The sequence below is a fragment of the Hemitrygon akajei genome, chromosome 26 (genome assembly GCF_048418815.1).
Source record: "Hemitrygon akajei chromosome 26, sHemAka1.3, whole genome shotgun sequence".
NCBI lineage: Eukaryota > Metazoa > Chordata > Chondrichthyes > Myliobatiformes > Dasyatidae > Hemitrygon > Hemitrygon akajei.
The window spans coordinates 40142858-40163129 of NC_133149.1; the positions used below are offsets into that span (position 1 = coordinate 40142858).

General features: G+C 40.9%; 1 protein-coding gene across 2 annotated transcripts in view; it reads left to right on the forward strand.

Annotated features, from left to right (window-relative positions):
- Positions 1-20272, forward strand: part of kmt2a (lysine (K)-specific methyltransferase 2A) — a 161553-nt gene that overhangs the window by 101674 nt on the left and 39607 nt on the right. For both annotated transcript variants that reach the window (XM_073029965.1, XM_073029966.1), the window contains exons 19-25: positions 1186-1382; positions 5815-5921; positions 7485-7622; positions 8801-8959; positions 16387-16504; positions 16877-16955; positions 19182-19342. In XM_073029965.1, the coding sequence (XP_072886066.1) occupies positions 1186-1382; positions 5815-5921; positions 7485-7622; positions 8801-8959; positions 16387-16504; positions 16877-16955; positions 19182-19342 (959 nt within the window). The remainder of the gene's footprint in view (positions 1-1185; positions 1383-5814; positions 5922-7484; positions 7623-8800; positions 8960-16386; positions 16505-16876; positions 16956-19181; positions 19343-20272) is intronic.

The window sequence follows — 20272 nt, forward strand, 5'->3', positions numbered from 1 at the left end:
TCTGGTTTTATTTTGAGTTGAGGCGTGAAGCTGTGAAACTACTGTCACTGAAATGTTGAGGTTTTCATTATTGGTGCGATTGTCCACAATGTGGACAAGCAAGAACGTATGCAGGAATTTAAATTTTGATTATTTTTGAGCTTCCACAAGCACCCTCTCATCCTTGCCAATCCCTGAGTTATGTTTTTGTGAACATAATTAAACATTAGTAAATGTAAGTATTTTAATTTGACAACTGTGGATGTGAATCAAAACAGAGTTGTTCAAAATATGGTGGATGGAATGGGAGGAGATAAACACCAGCATAGATGAATTTCATTGCACCGTCTCTTTTTGAGTTGTATTTTTTTTGTAATTGGGAACTAGTTTGTATTTAACAAGTATACTGTTTTGGATACTTCTGGAATGGCTTTACAGAGGAGCACAAAGCTGGAGCAGTAGCAACGCAACTGGCTCTGTTATTTAGTTAGAAGTGTTGAAGTGTATGTGAGTGCTAGTGATAGGAGACTGGTCAGGAGCGCATATAAGTATTCCTGTGGCCAAGAGTGCAATTTCAGGGTGGCGTGTTCCCTCTGTGGTACCAAGATCATGGATGTATCAGAGCAGGTACAGTGTATTCTGCAAGGGAAATGTGAACAGTCAGAGATCGTGGCCCATATTATTACTAGTGACATGGCAGGTAGAGAATTGAAGTCCTGCAAAAGTACTTTGGGAAGTTAGGCTAAAAGTTTCAAAGAAGGGCCTCCAGAGTTATAATCTTGAGATTTCTCCCTGTGCCACCTGCTAGCAAGGTTTAAAAAGAAAGAGGAAGGCAGTCCAGTTTAATATGTAGCTAAAAAGTGATGCAGGAGAAAGGACTTCAGAACAGTACATGGCGAGGTTAAGGTGAAGATAGAAGTTAGCTTGAGTATGTCTGATTGAAAGAACTGGCAGGGCCAAGCTAATGAACTTGGTGTGGACTGATGGTCTGAAGTGTATTTATTAGGAATATAAAGAAATAACTTTAAGAATTAGGAGGGATAAAAAAAATAAAATCCTTGACATTTAGGAGAATCCCAAAGCATTTTATATGTATATCTGAAGCGAGAGGGTGGCCATTGACATAACCAAATAGATTAAATTGCTTCTGAGTTTAGTACAGCAAATTCTTAAAATTATTATTTGTCAAAATCTGATGTATTTCAGTAGTGGAATGCTTCCCAATGCTGTGTTGCCACCATCATCTGATCACAACTATGCTCAGTGGCAAGAGCGGGATGACAGCACACGTACTGAACAGCCAGCGCTTACTAAGAAGATTATACCTGCACCACAGCCGAAAGGACCAGGAGATCCTGACCTACCAGTGCCTCTGCCGCCACCACCATTTGCGATAACAGCTGGTATGACCAAAATACTAAAATCATTTTGTCTTTGAGTCAATTGGACTGTATTGTCTGTAAGGAGAGTTGGAAAACTTCGATTATTTTCTTTGAAATGTCAGATTGAGATGCAGCTGATAGTATATAAAATGTCAGTCTCTTTCCCAAAGTGGAAATGTCAAGTACAAAAGGTGAGATGTGAAATGTAAAGAATCTTTACAAGGCATTGTTTTACACAGAGGTTGATGGGCGCCTGGAACACCCTGCCAGGGGAAGTGGTAAAAGCAGATACAATAGCAACATTTAGGAGACACTTAGACAGGCAGGAAATGGAGGAATGTGGACCATGTACTGACAGATGGGGTTAGATAGATTGGAATGATGGTTGATGCAGCCATGTTCTGTGAAATGAATCCAGGCAAATGGCCAAGGGTTCAGGGAAAATTCGGGCACAATTGTGAACATTTCCATAAGTGGGCACAGTGGTACTGTAATTCCCTGTAAGCTTGAAAAAAATCATAGCATCAACAGCAGTTGCCTTTGTTTTCCTTAATATAGCTTTTGGTCATTTAATTTTTTTTTCATTCTGTGTAAAATATAGAAAGCGGCTCATAAATAAATTCACCATTTATTGAACATTAATGAACCATTCGAGTGTCCTTTTAAGAGGTAAATTCACCTTATGTATTGACACAGTCATGCGATGGACTAAGGGCAGCTCTTGCTGTAATCTTGTAGAAGTTCTGCTGCTTGTTGCATTCATTTATAAGAGGCAGCCTGGGGCCTTAGATTTTTTTTTCAGACCTAAACTCAGCACTGCCACTTGGGTGTTGCCTTGATTTGGGTGAGGTAACCAGGCTCTGGTTATGTTTTATGGCTGATTTGGTGCCTGTGGACACCTGAAAGGAGCTCTTGAAGTTGGAAGATCAAACTGATATAGTCTGTTCAGTTGGGGGGGGGGGGGGGGTTGCGATGAGCTCAAGGTGTTTGTGTTGTCTTATCATAGTTTATTTTGAAAATATGCAATACTGGTTTTCTAGTATCAGCTGATTGTATTATTGTAAATGACCTGCATTTACAGCTTATGTTAGTCATCTAGTGGTATATTATAGTATTGCATATTTTAATTGAGGCTGTCAATAGAGATTTTCAAATTACACGGAAGGATTTTTCAAAAGCAAGAGGTGATGGAATGTCCCATGGAAGTAAACATCCTACTATTATCCCAGAGGGTTTTCGAGCTTTTTGTATTCAGTCAGCATAACATTATTAAAATTATAATTTCTTCTTGCATACCTTCAGAAAGCAAAGCTGCATTCAGGGAGCATTGACCATCGTGTCTTCAATACTTTGTAAAGTAATGAAGCTACATTCAGTGTGGCCATTGCATGCAAGCCAATATGTGAGCAAGTTATTGGCACGTCCCAGTTTGCTTTTAGATTTGGTATAATTTGCAAGGTACTACAGAAATTGATTCTGTCAGTCCATGGCCGCCTCTACTGCCACGATGAGGCCACACTCAAGTTGGAGGAGCCACACCATATATTCTGTACAGGTAGCCTCCAACCTGATGGCATGAACATTGATTTCTTGAACTTCTGGTATTTCTCTCCCCCCCCCCCCCCCCCCCCTTCACCATTCCCTATTCCCGTTGTTGTCTCTCTCCCCTTATATCCTTACCTGCCCGTTACTTCCCTCTAGTGCTCCTCCCCTTTCCCTTACTCCCATGGTCTTCTCCCATCTCCTATCAGATTCCCCCATCTCCAACTCGTTATCTATTTCACCTATCAACTTCCCAGCTCTTTACTCCAGCCCTCCCCCTCTTCCGGTTTCACCCACCACCTACCACCTTGTACTACTACTTCTCCTCCCCCCACCTGCAAATTAGGCCTCACCAAAGTCCTATACAACTTCAATATAACGTCCCAACTACTGTACTCATACTTTGATCTATGAAGGCCAATGTGCCAAAAGCTTTCTTTACGACCCTATCTACCTGTAATGTCACTTTCAATGAATTATAGACCAATATTACCAATTCCCTTTGTTCTACCACACTCCTTGGTACCCTACAACTCACTGTGTAAGACCTACCCTGGTTGATCCTCCCAAAGTGCAACACCTCACACTTGTCTGCATTAAATTCCATCTGCTATTTTTCATCCCCCTTTTCCAGCTGGTCTAGATCCTGCTGCAAGCTTTGATAGTCTTCCTGCTGTCCACTACGTCCCCAATCTTAGTGTCATCTGCATATTTGCTGATTGAGTTAACCATGTTGTCATCCAGATCGTTGATATAGATGACAAACAACAATGGACCCAGCACTGATCCCTGTGGCACTCCACTAGTCACAGGCCTCCAATCAGAAAGGCAGCCATCCACTACCACTCTCTGGTTTCTCCCGCAAAGCCACTGTCTAATCCAATTTACTGCCTCATCTTGAATGCAAGTGACTTACCGTTCTTTACCAACCTCCCATGTGGGTCTTGTCAATTACCTTGCTGAAGTCCATGTAGACAACATCTACTGCCTTGTCTTCAACTTTACTGGTAACTTCCTCGAAAAAATTCTGTAAGATTGGTTAGACACTTCCTACCATGCACAAAGTCCTGTTTCTTAAAATATTTTCTGTTAACTTTCCCACTATTGATTTTACCCTCACTGGTTTATAATTTCCTGGTTTACTCTTAAAGCCTTTCTTAAACAATGGAACAACATTGGCTATCGTCCAATCCCCCGGTACCTCACCTGTCGCTAATGATGATTTAAATATCTCTGCTAGGGCCCCTGCAATTTTTGCATTTGCCTCCCATGGCGTACAAGGGAACACCTTAACTGGTCTGGGGATTTGTCCACCCTAATTTGCCTGAGACAGCAAACACCTCCTCCTCTGAATTTTTGTATAGTGTCCAAGACCTTGCTGCTGCTTTGTCCCACTTCTATAGACTCTGTGTCCATCTTCCGAGTAACTACAGATGCAAAAAATCCATTTAATATCTCCCAGTCTCTTTTGGCTCCACGCATAGATTACCATTCTGATTTTCCAGAGGACCAATCTTGTCCCTTGTTATCCTTTTGCTCTTAACGTTTCTGTAGAATCCCTTAGGATTCTCCTTCACCTTGTCTGCTAGAGCAACCTCATGCCTTCTTTTAGCCCTCCTGATTTCATTCTTAAGTGTTCTCTTGCACTTCTTGTACTCCTCAAGTTCCTCATTTGTTCCTACTTGCCTGTAGCTGCTATGTACCTCTTTTTTTTCCTTAACCAGGGCCTCAATATCTCTTGATAACTAAGGTTCCCTCAAACTGTTCTTGCTTTTATTCTGACAGGTACATACGAGCTGTGTACTCTCAAAATTTCACTTTTGAATGCCTCCTACTTACCAAGTATGCCGTTGCCAGAAAATAGTCTGTCCCAATCCACACTTGCCAGATCCTTTCTGGTAATATCAAAATTGGCCTTTCTCCAAATTAGAATTTCTACCCAAAGACCAAGCCCACCCTTTCCATAATTACTTGGAAACTGATGGCATTATGATCACTAGATGCAAAGTGTTCCCCAATGCAACTTCTGTCACCTGCCCTGTCTCATTCTCTAATAAGAGATAAGTGCACACTCTCTTGTTGGGACTTCTATGTACTGATTAAAGAAACTTTCCTGAACACATTTGACAAACTCTATCCCATCTAGTCCTTCCTTTCTCCACCGATAAGCCCTCCAACCCTTACTGAATGCAAATTTATAAAGTTGTCTTGCATAACAGATAAGCCTTAGAACACTTTTTTTGGTCTATCAGGCCATGAGGCCACAAACCAAATGCCAAATAAGAGCAATTTCTACCACAAATCCACATTAGGAACAACTGGACTAGATCGATACTTGTCTATCATCTCTGTATTTTGCAGAGAGAATTCTTTGCCCTGAAGATCCTGCTCAAGTTATGAATGCCCTGCTTATCGACAGCCCATATGTATGGGCAGCAGGGTGGTTTTGCTGAATGGGAGTGAGGTATTTCCACATGCTTTCTCTCACTTGAGTCACAAAAATCGAGTTGAGCAGAGCTGGGAGTGCTGAGCAACTTCATTGGCTCACTGAATCAGTGAAGTTGGCTGGTAGCCATGCTTTCTACACCTGCTCCCTTTCCCATCATACTTACTTGATTGTCTCCCGTACTCTGTTTTTGTTCATTTCTGATTTGCAAACTATTCAGTTTAGAGTAGTTCTCAGCAACAGAACCCAGAAGCCTGTGTTCATTTAACTGGATTTATTGAGATCCCTGCAGAGTTGTTTATGTCTAATACTACTACATTTATACCACTCCATTTTGGTCAGTTCATTTAAGACTGGCTAGTACTTCGTGGAAATTTTGGAAGTATTTAAAGAGGATCATTCATGATTAATAATTACATTATTTCAGTGAAGTATGGAATAACTTGAGTTTGTTTTCTTCGTAAGGTTCAGATAGAAGTCGAGAGGAGAGCCCAGATATTGACCCTCCTCCAGATGTTGAAGACAACAGGCAGTGTGTACTTTGCCTGAAATATGGAGATGACAGCAAAAATGTGAGTATCTGCAGCTAATTCAGAATTGCTGAAATTTATTTGTTGCAAGTCATAAATGTCATTTATTTTTGTATATTAAATATATTCTGCCAAATAAAGGTTGAACATTGTTGTGATTGAATTATTGCATGCAAGTTTGCTTGCAATTTGTTTTGTAAATTTAGTTTACTTTTTTGATTTTAAAGTGTTTAAATACCTAGACTGTAAAATAGTTCCATAGGCACATAATTGAAAATCAGAAATTAATTCTATATTTACATCCATTGTTGTTTCTTTGGTCACAAGTTAACACTGGTTTAATGTATACTTAAAAAAAAAACAGTTGACAGCTCTAAAACATAGCTTTCATTGTCTTGTTCACTTTGGAAAGCAAGACTTTGCCTGATGAGCTCTAGTTAAATGTACAGGGAGGGCCCACAAAGATAGAAACTGTTCTCTGTAAAATATTGTTGTGTTGTTTAAAGGCTGATTTATACTTGTGCGTCGCATCTACGCCGTAGGTATCGCGTACCTACGCTGTAACCTACGCCGTATGATGACGTGCACCTCTCCAGAAAAATTACTCACGTGTTGCGGCGATGCAGACCACAACAACTGTGATTGGTCGGCTTGGTAGCATCGCATTTCCAGTTGCTTTTTCTCCGCCATGTTTGTAGGCTGTGCGTACACCGATACGAAATAGATGAACCAAATTGTCAAATCTACCTGCCGACATGCGAAAATGTTTGAAATACATTTCCTCGTCCATGTCTCTCATGAATAAACTCAACACAGTGGCACAGAAACCCCACTGCCAACTAGCGTTTTGGTGCACACCAACACATGCTCGCTACGACGTAGAGTGACACAGAAGTGAAAATCAGGGTTACGGCATAGGCTGCAGCATAGTCCGTATGCACAAGTGTAAATGAGCCTTTAGTCAGAAGTGTAATGTAGTAATCTTGTCTGAATGAGTGCTGCTGCATCAGTACTTGAAAGTTAGCTCCTTCCTAGACAAGATGCATCACTGTTGGAATCCCTGTCACTAGATTCTACCTTGTTTTACATTGATGACCTGCATGAACCACAGGATACATTATCAGCAGCATCACCCTGGTCTGGCCTATGTCCTCTGTCCAAATTTGACATACATTACACCTCCTGCATTGTCACTGGGTTTTAACGAGCATTTTCCTATTTAACATCACCATAAAGTTGTAGCAATCTCAGGACACTAGCAAGATCAAGCAAAAGGGTCCTTGCCTGAATTACCCACATTGTGAACAAATGTAGTAGAAAACAAAAGTTGGTTGATCAGTAACCAGTTTCTTTCCTTAATGTTATTAACAAATTAAAGAATGTTTGGTTCTTACTGCGTTCTGAAAGTTATTGAGATAGAACTGAGCATTTTCAGTTTTTTATTTACAGATTCACTAAAGCTGACTGAGGGAAAACAGTACTTCATTTGAGTTATCTCAAAGGATATCTTCAGCTTACACAATAACTAACCATTGGGACATGGCGATTCCAGTGGTGTTGTAAATCTATCTTGAATCCAAGTATTGATATAACTGAATCTTTTAGGATGCTGGACGTCTTCTGTACATCGGTCAGAATGAATGGACACACATAAACTGTGCCTTGTGGTCAGCGGAAGTCTTCGAGGATGATGATGGCTCATTGAAGAATGTCCATATGGCTGTTATCAGAGGCAAACAACTGGTGAGCTCCAATAGTTCCAAAGAATTTCCTAACCTGGTATAAAATAAAGGGCAAAGAATTTCCTTGTTCATCCAGTGATCCATAGAGAGGGCTGCCATGATGAATAAACAGCATAACGCTGACAGAATAAAGTTCATTTCATTGTTAATGATAAGTTCATTTTGTTAATGATATTCTCACCAGATATTACGGTATATATATTAAGTGTGTTTTTAAAATGTTTACTTAAGTAGTTTCCTGTCTCTCCGTATTACCCACATTCTGCTGGAGGTGATCTAATTGATTAGTCATTATATTACGATGATGGAAATAAGCTCTGTAAATAGCAGAAGTTTCAAATAAACAGTAAACAATGAAGTGCAGATCTCCTGAGAACAGAAAATACTGGAACTACTGAACACTTACTGTCTGGAACCTTAATAATCTTGGAAACTAATCATTTTCTACATTTATACAGATAAATTGAGCATTCTGGAACAGAAAAAAATCATAGCACTGAAAACTTGTGTGGGGAACGTTCAATCCAACAATTGTCTGTGATAATGATTTGATAGCATAATTATAATTATGCTTAGTTCTGGTCACCAAATTATAGGAAAGATGTCAACAAAATAGAGAGAGTACAGAGAAGATTTACTAGAATGTTACCTGGGTTTCAGCACCTAAGTTACAGGGAAAGATTGAACAAGTTAGGTCTTTATTCTTTGGAGTGTAGAAGGTTGATAGAGGTATTTAAAATTATGAGGGGGATAGATAGAGTTGACATGGATAGGCTTTTTCCATTGAGAGTAGGGAGGATTTAAACAAGAGGACATGATTTGAGAGGGGGCAAAAGTTTAAGGGTAACATGAGGGGGAATTTCTTTACTCAGAGAGTGGTAGCTGCGTGGAATGAACTTCCAGTAGAAGTGGTAGAGGCAGGTTCGGTATTGTCATTTAAAGCAAAATTGGATAGGTATATGGACAGGAAAGGAATGGAGGGTTATGGGCTGAGTGCGTGTCAGTGGGATTAGGTGAGAGTAGGCGTTCGGCACGGACTAGAAGGGCCAAGGTGGCCTGTTTCCGTACTGTAATTGTTATATGGTTATATAAACTCAAACTTTTATCAAGTGCTAACATGACAAATGGCTGTCCAAAGTAGTTCCATTTATTAACTAATAGAAATTTATCTTTTTTCAGCGCTGTGAACGTTGCCAGAAAGCCGGGGCTACTGTTGGCTGTTGCCTTTCGTCTTGCCAGAGCAACTATCACTTCATGTGTGCTCGAGCAAAGAACTGTGTGTTCCTGGATGATAAGAAAGTATACTGTCAGCGGCATAAAGATCTGGTTAAAGGAGAGGTAGGTTCAAGGTATACGAGCAACTTACCTCAATAGTTCAGTCTATCCACTGAAGCACCCACTGGTGTTATAAGCCATAACGAGTAGCACATTAGTGTAGAGAAAAATCCAATTGACAGTAAATTAGGGCTGTAGAATACAGGTTTCCCCCGCTATTCGAAGGTAGGGTGTTCCTATGAAATGGTTCGTAAGCCGGAATGTCATGAAGTGAAGAAGCAATTACCATTTATTTTTATGGGAAAAATTTGTGAGTGTTCGCAGACCCAAAAAATAACCTACCAAATCATGCCAAATAACATATAAAACCTAAAGTAACAGTAACATATAGTAAAAACAGGAATGATCTGATAAATACACAGCCTATAATAAAGTAGGAATACTTTTCTGCAATCATTGCAGCAACTGTCCACCGTAGTGAAAATCTCGTGCAAGCGCTCTCGGCAGCACTTGTGGCAAAAACAGTCGGCGCAAGCGCTCGCAGCAGAAACACTCGGCGCAAGTGCTCGCGGCAGAAACAGTCGACGCAAGTGCTCACGGCAGAAACACTCGGCGCAAGCGCTCGTGGCAGAAACAGTCGGCGCAAGCGCTCTCTGCAGAAGCACTCTTTCCAGTAACCTTTAAGCTATGAAGCTGCCGAATTATACCAAATAACACATAAAAATACACAGCCTATATAAAGTGGAAATAATGTGTGTACAGTGTAGTTTCACTTAACGGAATCAGGAAGACAGCGAGCACACTGATGATGGTGTGTTTGGCTGAGTCGTTGGAGGTTGGGGTGGTGGGACACTGGGGTGTCATCTCGTCGTCTGTTTCCATCAGGGCAGGCAGGTCACCTTCTTCCATGTCTGCCTGCCTCAATGTCGAAGGTCGAGTTTCGTCGTCTTTTGTGGCTGATGTGGAAGGCTTGAAAAACAACAGTATGCTTGACTGCTTAGTCTCGGGCATTTTTCTATCATACAGTTCTTTGTAAGCGCTCAAACCATCCTGTAAATATGCCCTAAACCTACATACCCTTTCAAAATTAGTCATACTTTTCTGCAATCATTGCAGCGTTGTCAATCGCAGCGAAAATCTCACGCAATTGCTTCACGTTCAGTTCCTGGACGACTTCACTTCAGGGCCGTCTGCTACTATGTTCAGTTTCATTTGTTATCCTTTCCTGTTCATCAGCTCTTCATCTGTCAGTTCTTGGTCATGGGATGCCAGAACCTCTTCAACATCATCTTCGTCAAATTCCACAAACCCTTAGTCAAACTCACTATGTCCTTACTTCGTTCACCACGATCGAAACGCTTAATTATGTCTAGTTTATGCTAAGTGTAACACCCTTACGCGCTCTTTTAGGGTTTTCTGATACCTTAGAACTCATCTTGCTAACGGATGCACAAAATAAATCAACATAAAGCACAGATGCTCACAGGCACGTGTTTAAGCAATGCCGGCTAGAATGCAGTTCTGGGGGAGGAGCTCGGCTGCTCGGGGCGCGCGCTGCCTTTTTTCGTAACAGTGAAAACACCTTCTGTTAGCGAAAACAGGTAACTAATGTAGGTCTTTTGTAACAGCGAGTTGTCGGAAAGTGAACGTTGGATAAACGGGGGACACCTGTACTGCTTTTCTTTTTTATTTTTTTCTTAAAACAAATCTTTTGAATGATTGAATTTGTTTATTAGAAAACTAATCTGGAAATTAGCATAGTACACATGACTATTTTGCTCATCAGGCTGGTATTATTTGCTCTTGCATGTGGAACAAAATTAGCTCTTTATCTGCTTGTGTGATTATTTGATTGTTGTTGCACAAGACTGAAGGATATTAGGAAAAATGGTGTTGGTGGTAGAAATTCAGCTTTATTGAATGAGTCAGCAGCTTCAAGGAGTAATTGGGTTTACTTTTCTCAATAATCCAGAGCTGCACCAGCCATGACTCAAGTTCAAGTTTGTCATTCAACCATGCACATGAATATAGCCAAATGAAGCAGCGTTGCTCTGTGGCCAAGGTGCAAAACACAGTACCAATTGTTGCACGTAGCACATATAGTCGGCCCTCCTTATCCGCGAATTCCGCATGCACAAATTTAACCAACCGTGAATCGTGAAAACCCAGAAGTGCTCTTCCAATGCAGTATAAGAACTATTTACATAGAATTTACATTGTATTAGGCATTATAAATAATCTAGAGATGATTTAAAGTATACGGGAGGATGTGCGTGGGTTATCATGGATCGGGATTGAAAAAATTGGAAGTTCTCTTACTAAGTAAGTCGGAACAGGTACATCCGGTATTATTTAGCGTCAGTTAGTCGAACGTTTGTCTTAGTATATAGTATATATTTTGCCTTTCTATGCATATAAAACACTTAAAAAAGCATGTTTCAGCGTCGGGTTCGATCCAGTGACGGACCGCTCCTGAGTGTGCTCTTCATGTGCTTAGTTGATGTGGAGGATCAAAAACCCAAAACCCAATAATTAAACCACTGCGTTGCTTAGTAATAATTGTAGCTTTCATCGAGGCAGGGCCTTTCTCACTTTATCCTTTAAAATTGTTCCGATCGCTTTATTATTTCCACTTTATTTTCAATCATGATCGTAATTATTTTCATGAACAGAAACACTGCAGGTTCAGATCTCTACCGCTGGGTCCTAATATCCACCGCATTGAGACAGGTTAAATAAGGCCTGGGGTTCCTCTGGGTCCTAAGGTCCACCGCATTGAGAGAGGTTGAATAAGGGACTTGAGTATCTGCGAGGGGTCCCCGGAACCAATCCCTCACGGATAAGGAGGGCCGACCTGTATACTGTAGTGCATATAATTATAATAACAGAAAAATATATTAAAAAATCATATAGCCCAAACCCTGGATTGAAGAAACCTGTAGATTGGTGCATGATGTTCTGGAGCTACATTTCTGCAGAACAAACCCATAGCAGTTCCTCATATTGCTCATTGTAGCCGCAGACAAAGGAATTCCAGCTTGTCTTCCACTGAGAGAACACTGGAGCGCAGCACCAACAGGAGAGCCAGCCCACAACCCAGAGCAGAACTCCGCCGCTGAAGCAGGCGGCAACATGGTGCACAACAAGTCAAGCTCCACCATTGTCCAGCAACTCACTGGTGGGGTGCACCTGTAGTACTTGGTGTTCTTAATTTTCATGAAAAAGATGCAAAGGACAAGCAATTGCACCTTTGGCTGGACCTAGAGAGGCCACTGAGTCTGAGTGTGCCAACATCTTACTGGAAGTCACTGGGCAGCACTCTGGTTGGAATTGCATGGTTTTAGATTTGGCCAATAAGAAGTTGGTATTCCACTACAATATTGACAATATTATTATTGATATTATAATATCAATAGCAATATTACATTAGCAATAATATAACTTTTTTACCTTTTTTTAATTCCAGCCTTGATTAAGTCATGCAGTGTCAAAACAGACCCTTTGGCCCATTTCAACTACTGCCTTGGAGAAAGAAAGCTTCCTCAAGTTCCTTCTTACAACTCGCATTAAAATTATGCATCTGGTCTTAGACCCCTAGGAATTTTTTTTATTCTAAACCATCTCCTCCCATCTATATCTCTCATAATTTTGTATATCTCCATCAGGCTCCCATGACCCACCCACTTTGCTCCCATTAAACAACCCACCTTCACCTCTTCTGCTATAAGGAAATCCAGGCCAGTCCATCCAGTCTCTATTCATAGCTGAAACTTCCCTACTCAGGCAACATCCTGGTGAACTGTCTCTTTCTTGGTCTTGTTGAATACCTTTTGTAAGTCTACTTTAATAAAATTGATAGGGGAGTGGGGATGACTAGAAGAATTGGATCAGCCCATGATTGAATGGTGGAGCAGACTCGATGGGTCGAATGGCTTACTTCTGCTCCTATATCTTGTGGTTTTATGATAGACTTTGCTTATCTACCATTCTCATTGTCACTTATAATTTGGTTTGTTGGACAGGGCTTGTCCATTACAAATGCTGGCACTTGCTTGATCACCTGACATTTATCCAAATGGTTGTCCACCCTGTTCTAAGAGTTAGGAAAATAGGGGTGTAAATGCTATTTAGCATATATTGTGGCATTTATAACTTTACAATCTAAGGGATTATTTTGAAATGTGGATTTTGGGAAGTTCAGAAGTAGCCCATGAATTATTGCTACTTAAAACCATCTAATATAGAAGCCAGCATTCCATAAAATTCACCACATTCACCCTCATTAGTTTCTCCTCTTGGTTTATTTATGGTATTCTTGCATTATGGGTATTTTATTCAGTGTGCGATTTGACAAATTTAATTCCTTAGCAAGTCTGCTCATCTTTGAATTCAGTTGTATCTCCTACAACTATCTTCAAGAAATCCAGATAACTTCAGAATCAGAATCAAGTTTATTATTACTGGCATGTGTTGTGAAATTTGTTAACTTAGTCGCAGTTCAAAGGTTCAACTTAATGTCAGAAATGTATATAATATACATCCTGAAATGCAATACATAATATAGAAGAAAAAATAAGTAAATCAATTACAGTATATGTATATTGGAGATTAAGAATCATGCAAGAACAGAAATAATATATATTGAAAAAGTGAGGTAGTGTTCACGGGTTCCATGTCCATTTAGGGATCGGATGGCAGAACGGAAGAAGCTGTTCCTGAATCACTGAGTGTGTGCCTTCAGGCTTCTGTATCTCCTACCTGATGGTAACAGTGAGAAAAGGGCATGCCCTGGGTGCTGGGGGTCTTCCAATAATGGACATTGCCTTTCTGAGACACCACTCCTTGAAGATGTCCTGGGTACTTTGTAGGCTAGTACCCAAGATGAAACCGACTAAATTTACAGCCCTCTGCAGCTTCTTTCAGTCTTGTGCAGTAGCCCCCCCCCACCCCCCATACCAGACAGCAATGCAGCCTGTCAGAATGTTCTCCACAGTACATCTATATAAGTCTTTGAATGTTTTTGTTGACATACCAAATCTCTTCAAACTCCTAATGAAGTATAGTCGCTGTTTTGCCTTCTTTATAACTGCATTGATATGTTGGGACCAGGTTAGGTCCTCAGAGATCTTGACACCCAAGAACTTGAAACTGCTCACTCTGTCCACTTCTGATCCCTCTATGAGGATTGGTATGTGTAACTTTTGTCTTGCCCTTCCTGAAGTCCACAGTCAGCTCTTTCGTCTTACTGACGATGAGTGCAAGGTTTTGCTGTGACACCACTGCACAAGTTGGTATATCTCGCTCCTGTACACACTCCCGTCTCCATCTGAGATTCTACCAACAATGGTTTTATCATCAGCAAATTTAGAGATGGTATCTGAGCTATGCCTAGCCACACAGTCATGTGTATATAGAGAGTAGAGCAGTGAGCTAAGCACACCCCCATGACGTGCACCAGTGTCGATGGTCAGCGAGGAGGATATGTTATCACCAATCCGCAGAGATTGTGGTGTCCTGGTTAGGAAGTAGAGGATCCAATTGCAGAGGGAGGTACGGAGGCCCAGGTTCTGCAACTTCTCAATCAGGATTGTGGGAATGATGGTGTTAAATGCTGAGCTATTGTTGATGAACAGCATCCTGATGTAGGTGTTTGTGTTATCCAGGTGGTCTAAGGCTGTGTGAAGAACCATTGAGATTGCATCTGCCGTTGACCTATTGTGGCGATAGGCAAATTGCAGTGAGTCCAGGTCCTTGCTGAGGCAGGAGTTCAGTCTCTGAGACCAACCTCTCAAAGCATTTCATCACTGTCGATGTGAGTGCTACCGGGTGATAGTCATTAAGGCAGCTCACATTATTCTTCTTAGGCACTGGTATAATTGTTGCCTTTTTGAAGCAAGTGGGAACTTGTGCCCGTAGCAATGAGAGGTTGAAAATGTCCTTGAGCACTCCCACCAGTTTTCAGAGCCTTACCAGATACTCCATCGGGGCCTTCCAAGGGTGCACTCTCTTTAAAGGCAGCCTAACATCAGCCTCCGAGACAGATCACAGGGTCACTGGGTGCAGTGGGGATCTTCACAGCAGTAATTATATACTCCCTTTTAAAGCGGGCATAGAAGGCGTTGAGTTCATCTGGTAGTGAAGCATCACTGCCATTCATGCTATTGAGTTTCGCTTTGTAGGAAGTAATGTCTTTGTCAAAGTTGTCGTTCAAAGTTCCCAGTCTTGAATGCCACGGATCTAGCCCTCAGCAGACGACGTGCCTCCTGGTTCATCCACGGCTTTTGGTTTGGGAATGTACAGTAAGTCTTTGTGGGCACACACTCATCCACATAGGTTTTAATGAAGTCGATAACAACTGCAGCGTACTCATCCAGGTTCAAAGATGAACCCCTGAATACAGTCCAGTCCACCGATTCAAAGCAGTCCTGTAAGCGCTCCTATGCTTCCCTTGCCTATACCTTCTTGGTCCTCACTACTGGTCTTCGGTCTCTGCCTATACTCGGAGTAGAAGTACAGCCAGGTGATCAGACTTCCTGAAGTGAGGACGTGGAATAGCACGGTAGGCATTCTTGATGGTGGTGTAGCAATGGTCCAGTGTGTTGTTTCCTCTGGTACTGCAAGTGATCTGTGGATGGTAATTGTTTAGTGATTTTTTTCAGACTGGCCTGGTTAAAATCCCCCAAAACAATGGTGAAGGTGTTAGGGTGCGCTGTTTCGTGCATGTTGATCCCATTGCTCAGATCATCTAAAGCCTGATTGACATTGGCCTGAGGTGGAATGTACACCACTACCAAAATGTTCACAGAAATCTCCCATGGTAGGTAAAATGGATAGCACTTAACTGCAAGATATTCCGGGTCTGGTGAGCAGAATTGGGACAGTACTGATATATTTGTGCACCAAGAGGAGTTGATCATGAGGCATACTTTGCTTTATACTTTGTAAAAAAACTGTTTGATGTTTTGAGCAAGTTTATTTTGCAGTTCTTTCCTCATTAATGTTTCCCACTCTAATTTCTGCCTTGTTCGTTGAAAGAGCTATTTAGTTTGTCCCACTTCTCCCTATTGCACTCGAATTTTCCCCTTGTTGAAAATTTATTTACCAATTTGTGACCGAAAATGCAGACAAATCATGTGACTTGCAGATGTATGTCAGTAGCATTCTGTAGCAGCTGCTGAAAGATCTGTGAGTACTTCTGCGGTTGAGTCCGACTTGATTTCATTCAAATAACTGAAAAAAGTTGTGTTCACTGATAACAGAGTCATCATAAGTTTGTCTTGGCTTTGTTCTGAGAAATGCATTCTGGTTTATGAGGATTTATTTTTGGAAGAGAACGCTGAGTAGTCATTTTAGAGATCCAAGTGAAAACTTTTCGTTTACTATTTTGATTTCAGATGAAGACGTAGAAATGTATTTAGATTGCCATTATTTTCTGTAGGCCGGGAAATGTTCTCGGTTATATCTGACATATCATGCATTCTTTCTTACAGACTGTGGCTGAGGATGGATTTGAGGTATTAAGAAGGATTTTTGTTGACTTTGAGGACATCACTTTAAGAAGGAAGTTTCTGACAGGCCTAGAGCCAGAGAGTATCCACATGATGATTGGTTAGTAAAATGTCAAAACAGTGTGTTTATATATTGACAGAAATAAGTGTGGAAAAAATATGAGACAAATGCAAAATATTTATCAAAACATTGACGATAAATTGGTGAAAACATTTGTGTAAAGACGTAGGAGACTAGGCCAATCAGCTGCTTGATACATTTCTGCCTATTGTGAACACAGCTGATCTGTAATCTCTGAAATATGCATCTTTGTTCTATATCTCTTCAATGTATTTTTGTTAACCAAAGGTTTTATCTGGGATTTAAAACCAATAGGCATATGTCACCACTTGCGAAATAGCAACTGGTTTGAACTATTTACTGATGACAATGTTTTCTACAAAATTAATTTTGTTCCATCTCTTAATCTAGGTTCTATGACAATAGATTCTTTGGGGATACTCAATGATCTTTCTGACTGTGAAGCAAAACTTTTTCCCATTGGCTATCAGTAAGTTTACTTTGTATTCCTATTGTAAAAGTGGTACAGGATGCTTTCTGTACATTGTTGTTTAATATTGTTGACATCCCTGTTCCAAATTTCAGGAGCATTAGTTACCACATTAAGCAACAGATGTTCACAGCTACTCTGGTGTTTGAAAATTAAGATATTAATATATTATTTGGAGGATTTGCATTATTTTTTGTTGTTCCTTGAGATTATTCTTATCTAAACCATACAGGTTCAGTTTAGGCTGTCACAATAACAATATATATACACCTGAGAATTTTTTCTGAGGTATTGAGAGTTTCATTAATAAAACTGTGAATTTAAAGTTACAAATACAGTGCAATCGGAATCTGAATCAGGTTTATTATCACCGGCATGTGACATGAAATTTGTTAACTTAGCAGCAGCAGTTCAATGCAATATATAATATAGAAGAAAAAAAACACAAAATAAAATAATAAGTAAATCGATTACAGCATACATATATTGAATATATTAAAAATCATGCAAAAACAGAAATACTGTATATTTTTAAAAAATGAGGTAGTATCCAAGGGTTCAGTGTCCATTTAGGAATCGGATGGTAGAGGGGAAGAAGCTGTTCCTGAATTGCTGAGTGTGTGCCTTCAGGCTTCTGTACCTCCTACGTGGTAACAATGAGAAAAGGGCATGCCCTGGGTGCTGGAGGTCCATGATAATGGATGTGGCCTTTCTGAGACACCGCTCCCTGAAGATGTCTTGGGTACTTTGTAGGCTAGTACCCAAGATGGAGCTGACTAAATTTACAACCCTCTGCAGCTTCTTTCGGTCCTGTGCAGTAGCCCCCTCATACCAGACAGTGATGCAGCCTGTCAGAATGCTCTCCACAGTACATCTATAGAAGTTTTTGAGTGTATTTATTGACATACCAAATCTCTTCAAACTCCCAATGAAGTATAGTCCCCGTCTTGCCTTCTTTATAACTACATCGATATGTTGGGACCAGGTGAGATCCTCAGAGATCTTGACACCCAGGAACTTGAAGCTGCTCACTCTCTCCACTTCTGATCCCTCTATGAGGATTGGTATGTGTTCCTTCATCTTACCCTTCCTGAAGTCCACAATCAGCTCTTTCGTCTTATTGACGTTGAGTGCCAGGTTGTTGCTGAGGCATCACTCCACTAGTTAATAATTCACTCCACTAATTGGCATATCTCACTCTTGTACGCCTTCTCTGAGATTCTACCAACAATGGTTGTATCATCAGCAAATTTATAGATGGTATTTGAGCTATGCCTAGCCACACAGTCATGGGTATATAGAGAGTAGAGCAGTGGGCTAAGCACACACCCCGGAGGTTCACCAGTGTTGATCGTCAGCAAGGAGGAGATGTTATCACCAATCCACACAGATTGTGGTTTTCCATTTAGGAAGTCAAGGATCCAATTGCAGAGGGAGGTACGGAGGCCCAGGTTCTGCAACTTCTCAATCAGGATTGTGGGAATGATGGTGTTAAATTCTGAGCTATAGTTGATGAACAGCATCCTGACATAGGTGTTTGTGTTGTCCAGGTGGTTTAAAGCAGTGTGGAGAGCCATTGAGATTGCATCTGCTGTTGACTTTTGTGGCGATAGGCAAATTGTAATGGGCCAGGTCCTTGCTGAGGCAGGACTTCATCCTAGTCATGACCAACCCCTCAAAGCATTTCATCATTGTAGATGTGAGTGTTACTGGGCAATAGTCATTAAAGTAGCTCACATTATCTTAGGCAGTGGTACAGTCCACAATAAGTGCATAATCCTCATCTGAAGGAAGTGGGCTGAAGTTGGAGCTGGAACACCATATCCCTGATTGCCTAGCCTGCAATCTCTGCACCAGACCTGCTGCTGGGAGCACATTGTTGCAAAATCATCCTCCACTGTTCACTTGTTTGTCATCACTTCTGCATTTATTTTTATAATATAGTCACTTTGGAAAATATCTGACATAGTAAGAGGTGTAGGAGTCAGTGTGATTCATGAATTGGTTCACCCTTTTCCAGTATTTTCAGCCTTAGTAGCGGTCTTTATGTTGGGCTGTGGGAATTCACCTCAATTGCTCAACCAAAAAGAAAGTTCGGGTATAGGTAGGAAGAAATTAAAATCAGTACTTTTATTTGGTGGCTTCCTAAATCTGAACTGGGCTGCTTCCATGTTCTATCACATATCTTTCTGATAACTTTTGTTGAGATGTTGCATATATTTTCAGGTGTTCAAGGGTGTACTGGAGCACAACTGATGCTAGGAAGCGATGTGTGTACACGTGTAAGATTCTGGAACATAGACCCCCTCCTGTGGAAGCAGAAGAAAACAGCACTTTAGAGCACAATGAAAACAGAACCGTGGCACATAGTCCAAGCAGCCCAACAGGTACGTAGATGATGCAAGTAAAGAACATTGTCTGCAAAAGAAAAACGCTGTGAGGCCACTCAACTGGTGAAAAGAAGGTACTCAATAATTAAGCTGGATGTATCAGTATGGTAGGTAGAGTCAACTGAAGAGGCTGTCCAGTATGACTTGAAGCTGTTTACTAGCTTCCTGTCTATGATTGCAGTGTGCGCTGCTTCTCTTCCACATCTGCTCCAAGCTATCAAGTGTATCCAGTAGGACAATACCTAACCCTCATGCTTTCTTTGCCTGGAAAGAGATACTTCATTCAACCTCTTAGGCAAGGTATGATCACTTGAATACTCTTCGTTATAAAAGAATATGGAAACAGAAACAACTGCTTTAAGCAAGATGTAGCTTATTTTGATTGGAAATTAAGTACATCAAATTGCATTGCAAAATAAATGAAGACATTTGAAAATTACTTCACTATCAAAAGGTGTGCAATACAGTTGCATGACTACTTTTATTGCATGCACTTTGTTTCTGTCCGCAATTAGAAGCCTCCTTCAGACCCTCTCATTGTTTTGTAGCAAGTCCTTGTAACAGACCCTGTATTTTTCACATTGTGTTTTCTTGCAAAGTGTACTGTATGGAGACCGTTTGGCTCATTGAGCCAATGACAGCTCTCAGATCAATCCTATTAGTCCCACCTAGTTCCCTATAAACTATTCTCACATCCCATTAACTCTGATTTTCCTGTCACCCACCTCCACCAAGGGTAATGTATACAAGCCAGTTAACCTCCCAACCATCACATCTTTGGAACGTGAGTGGAAACTGGCGCAACCCCATGTGATCACAGGGAGAACAGACAAACTATAAACAGGTAGCACCCAAGGAAGAGACTGCGGATACTGGAATCTGGAGCGATGCACAAAGTGGTGATGAAACTATCATGTCAGACAGTAT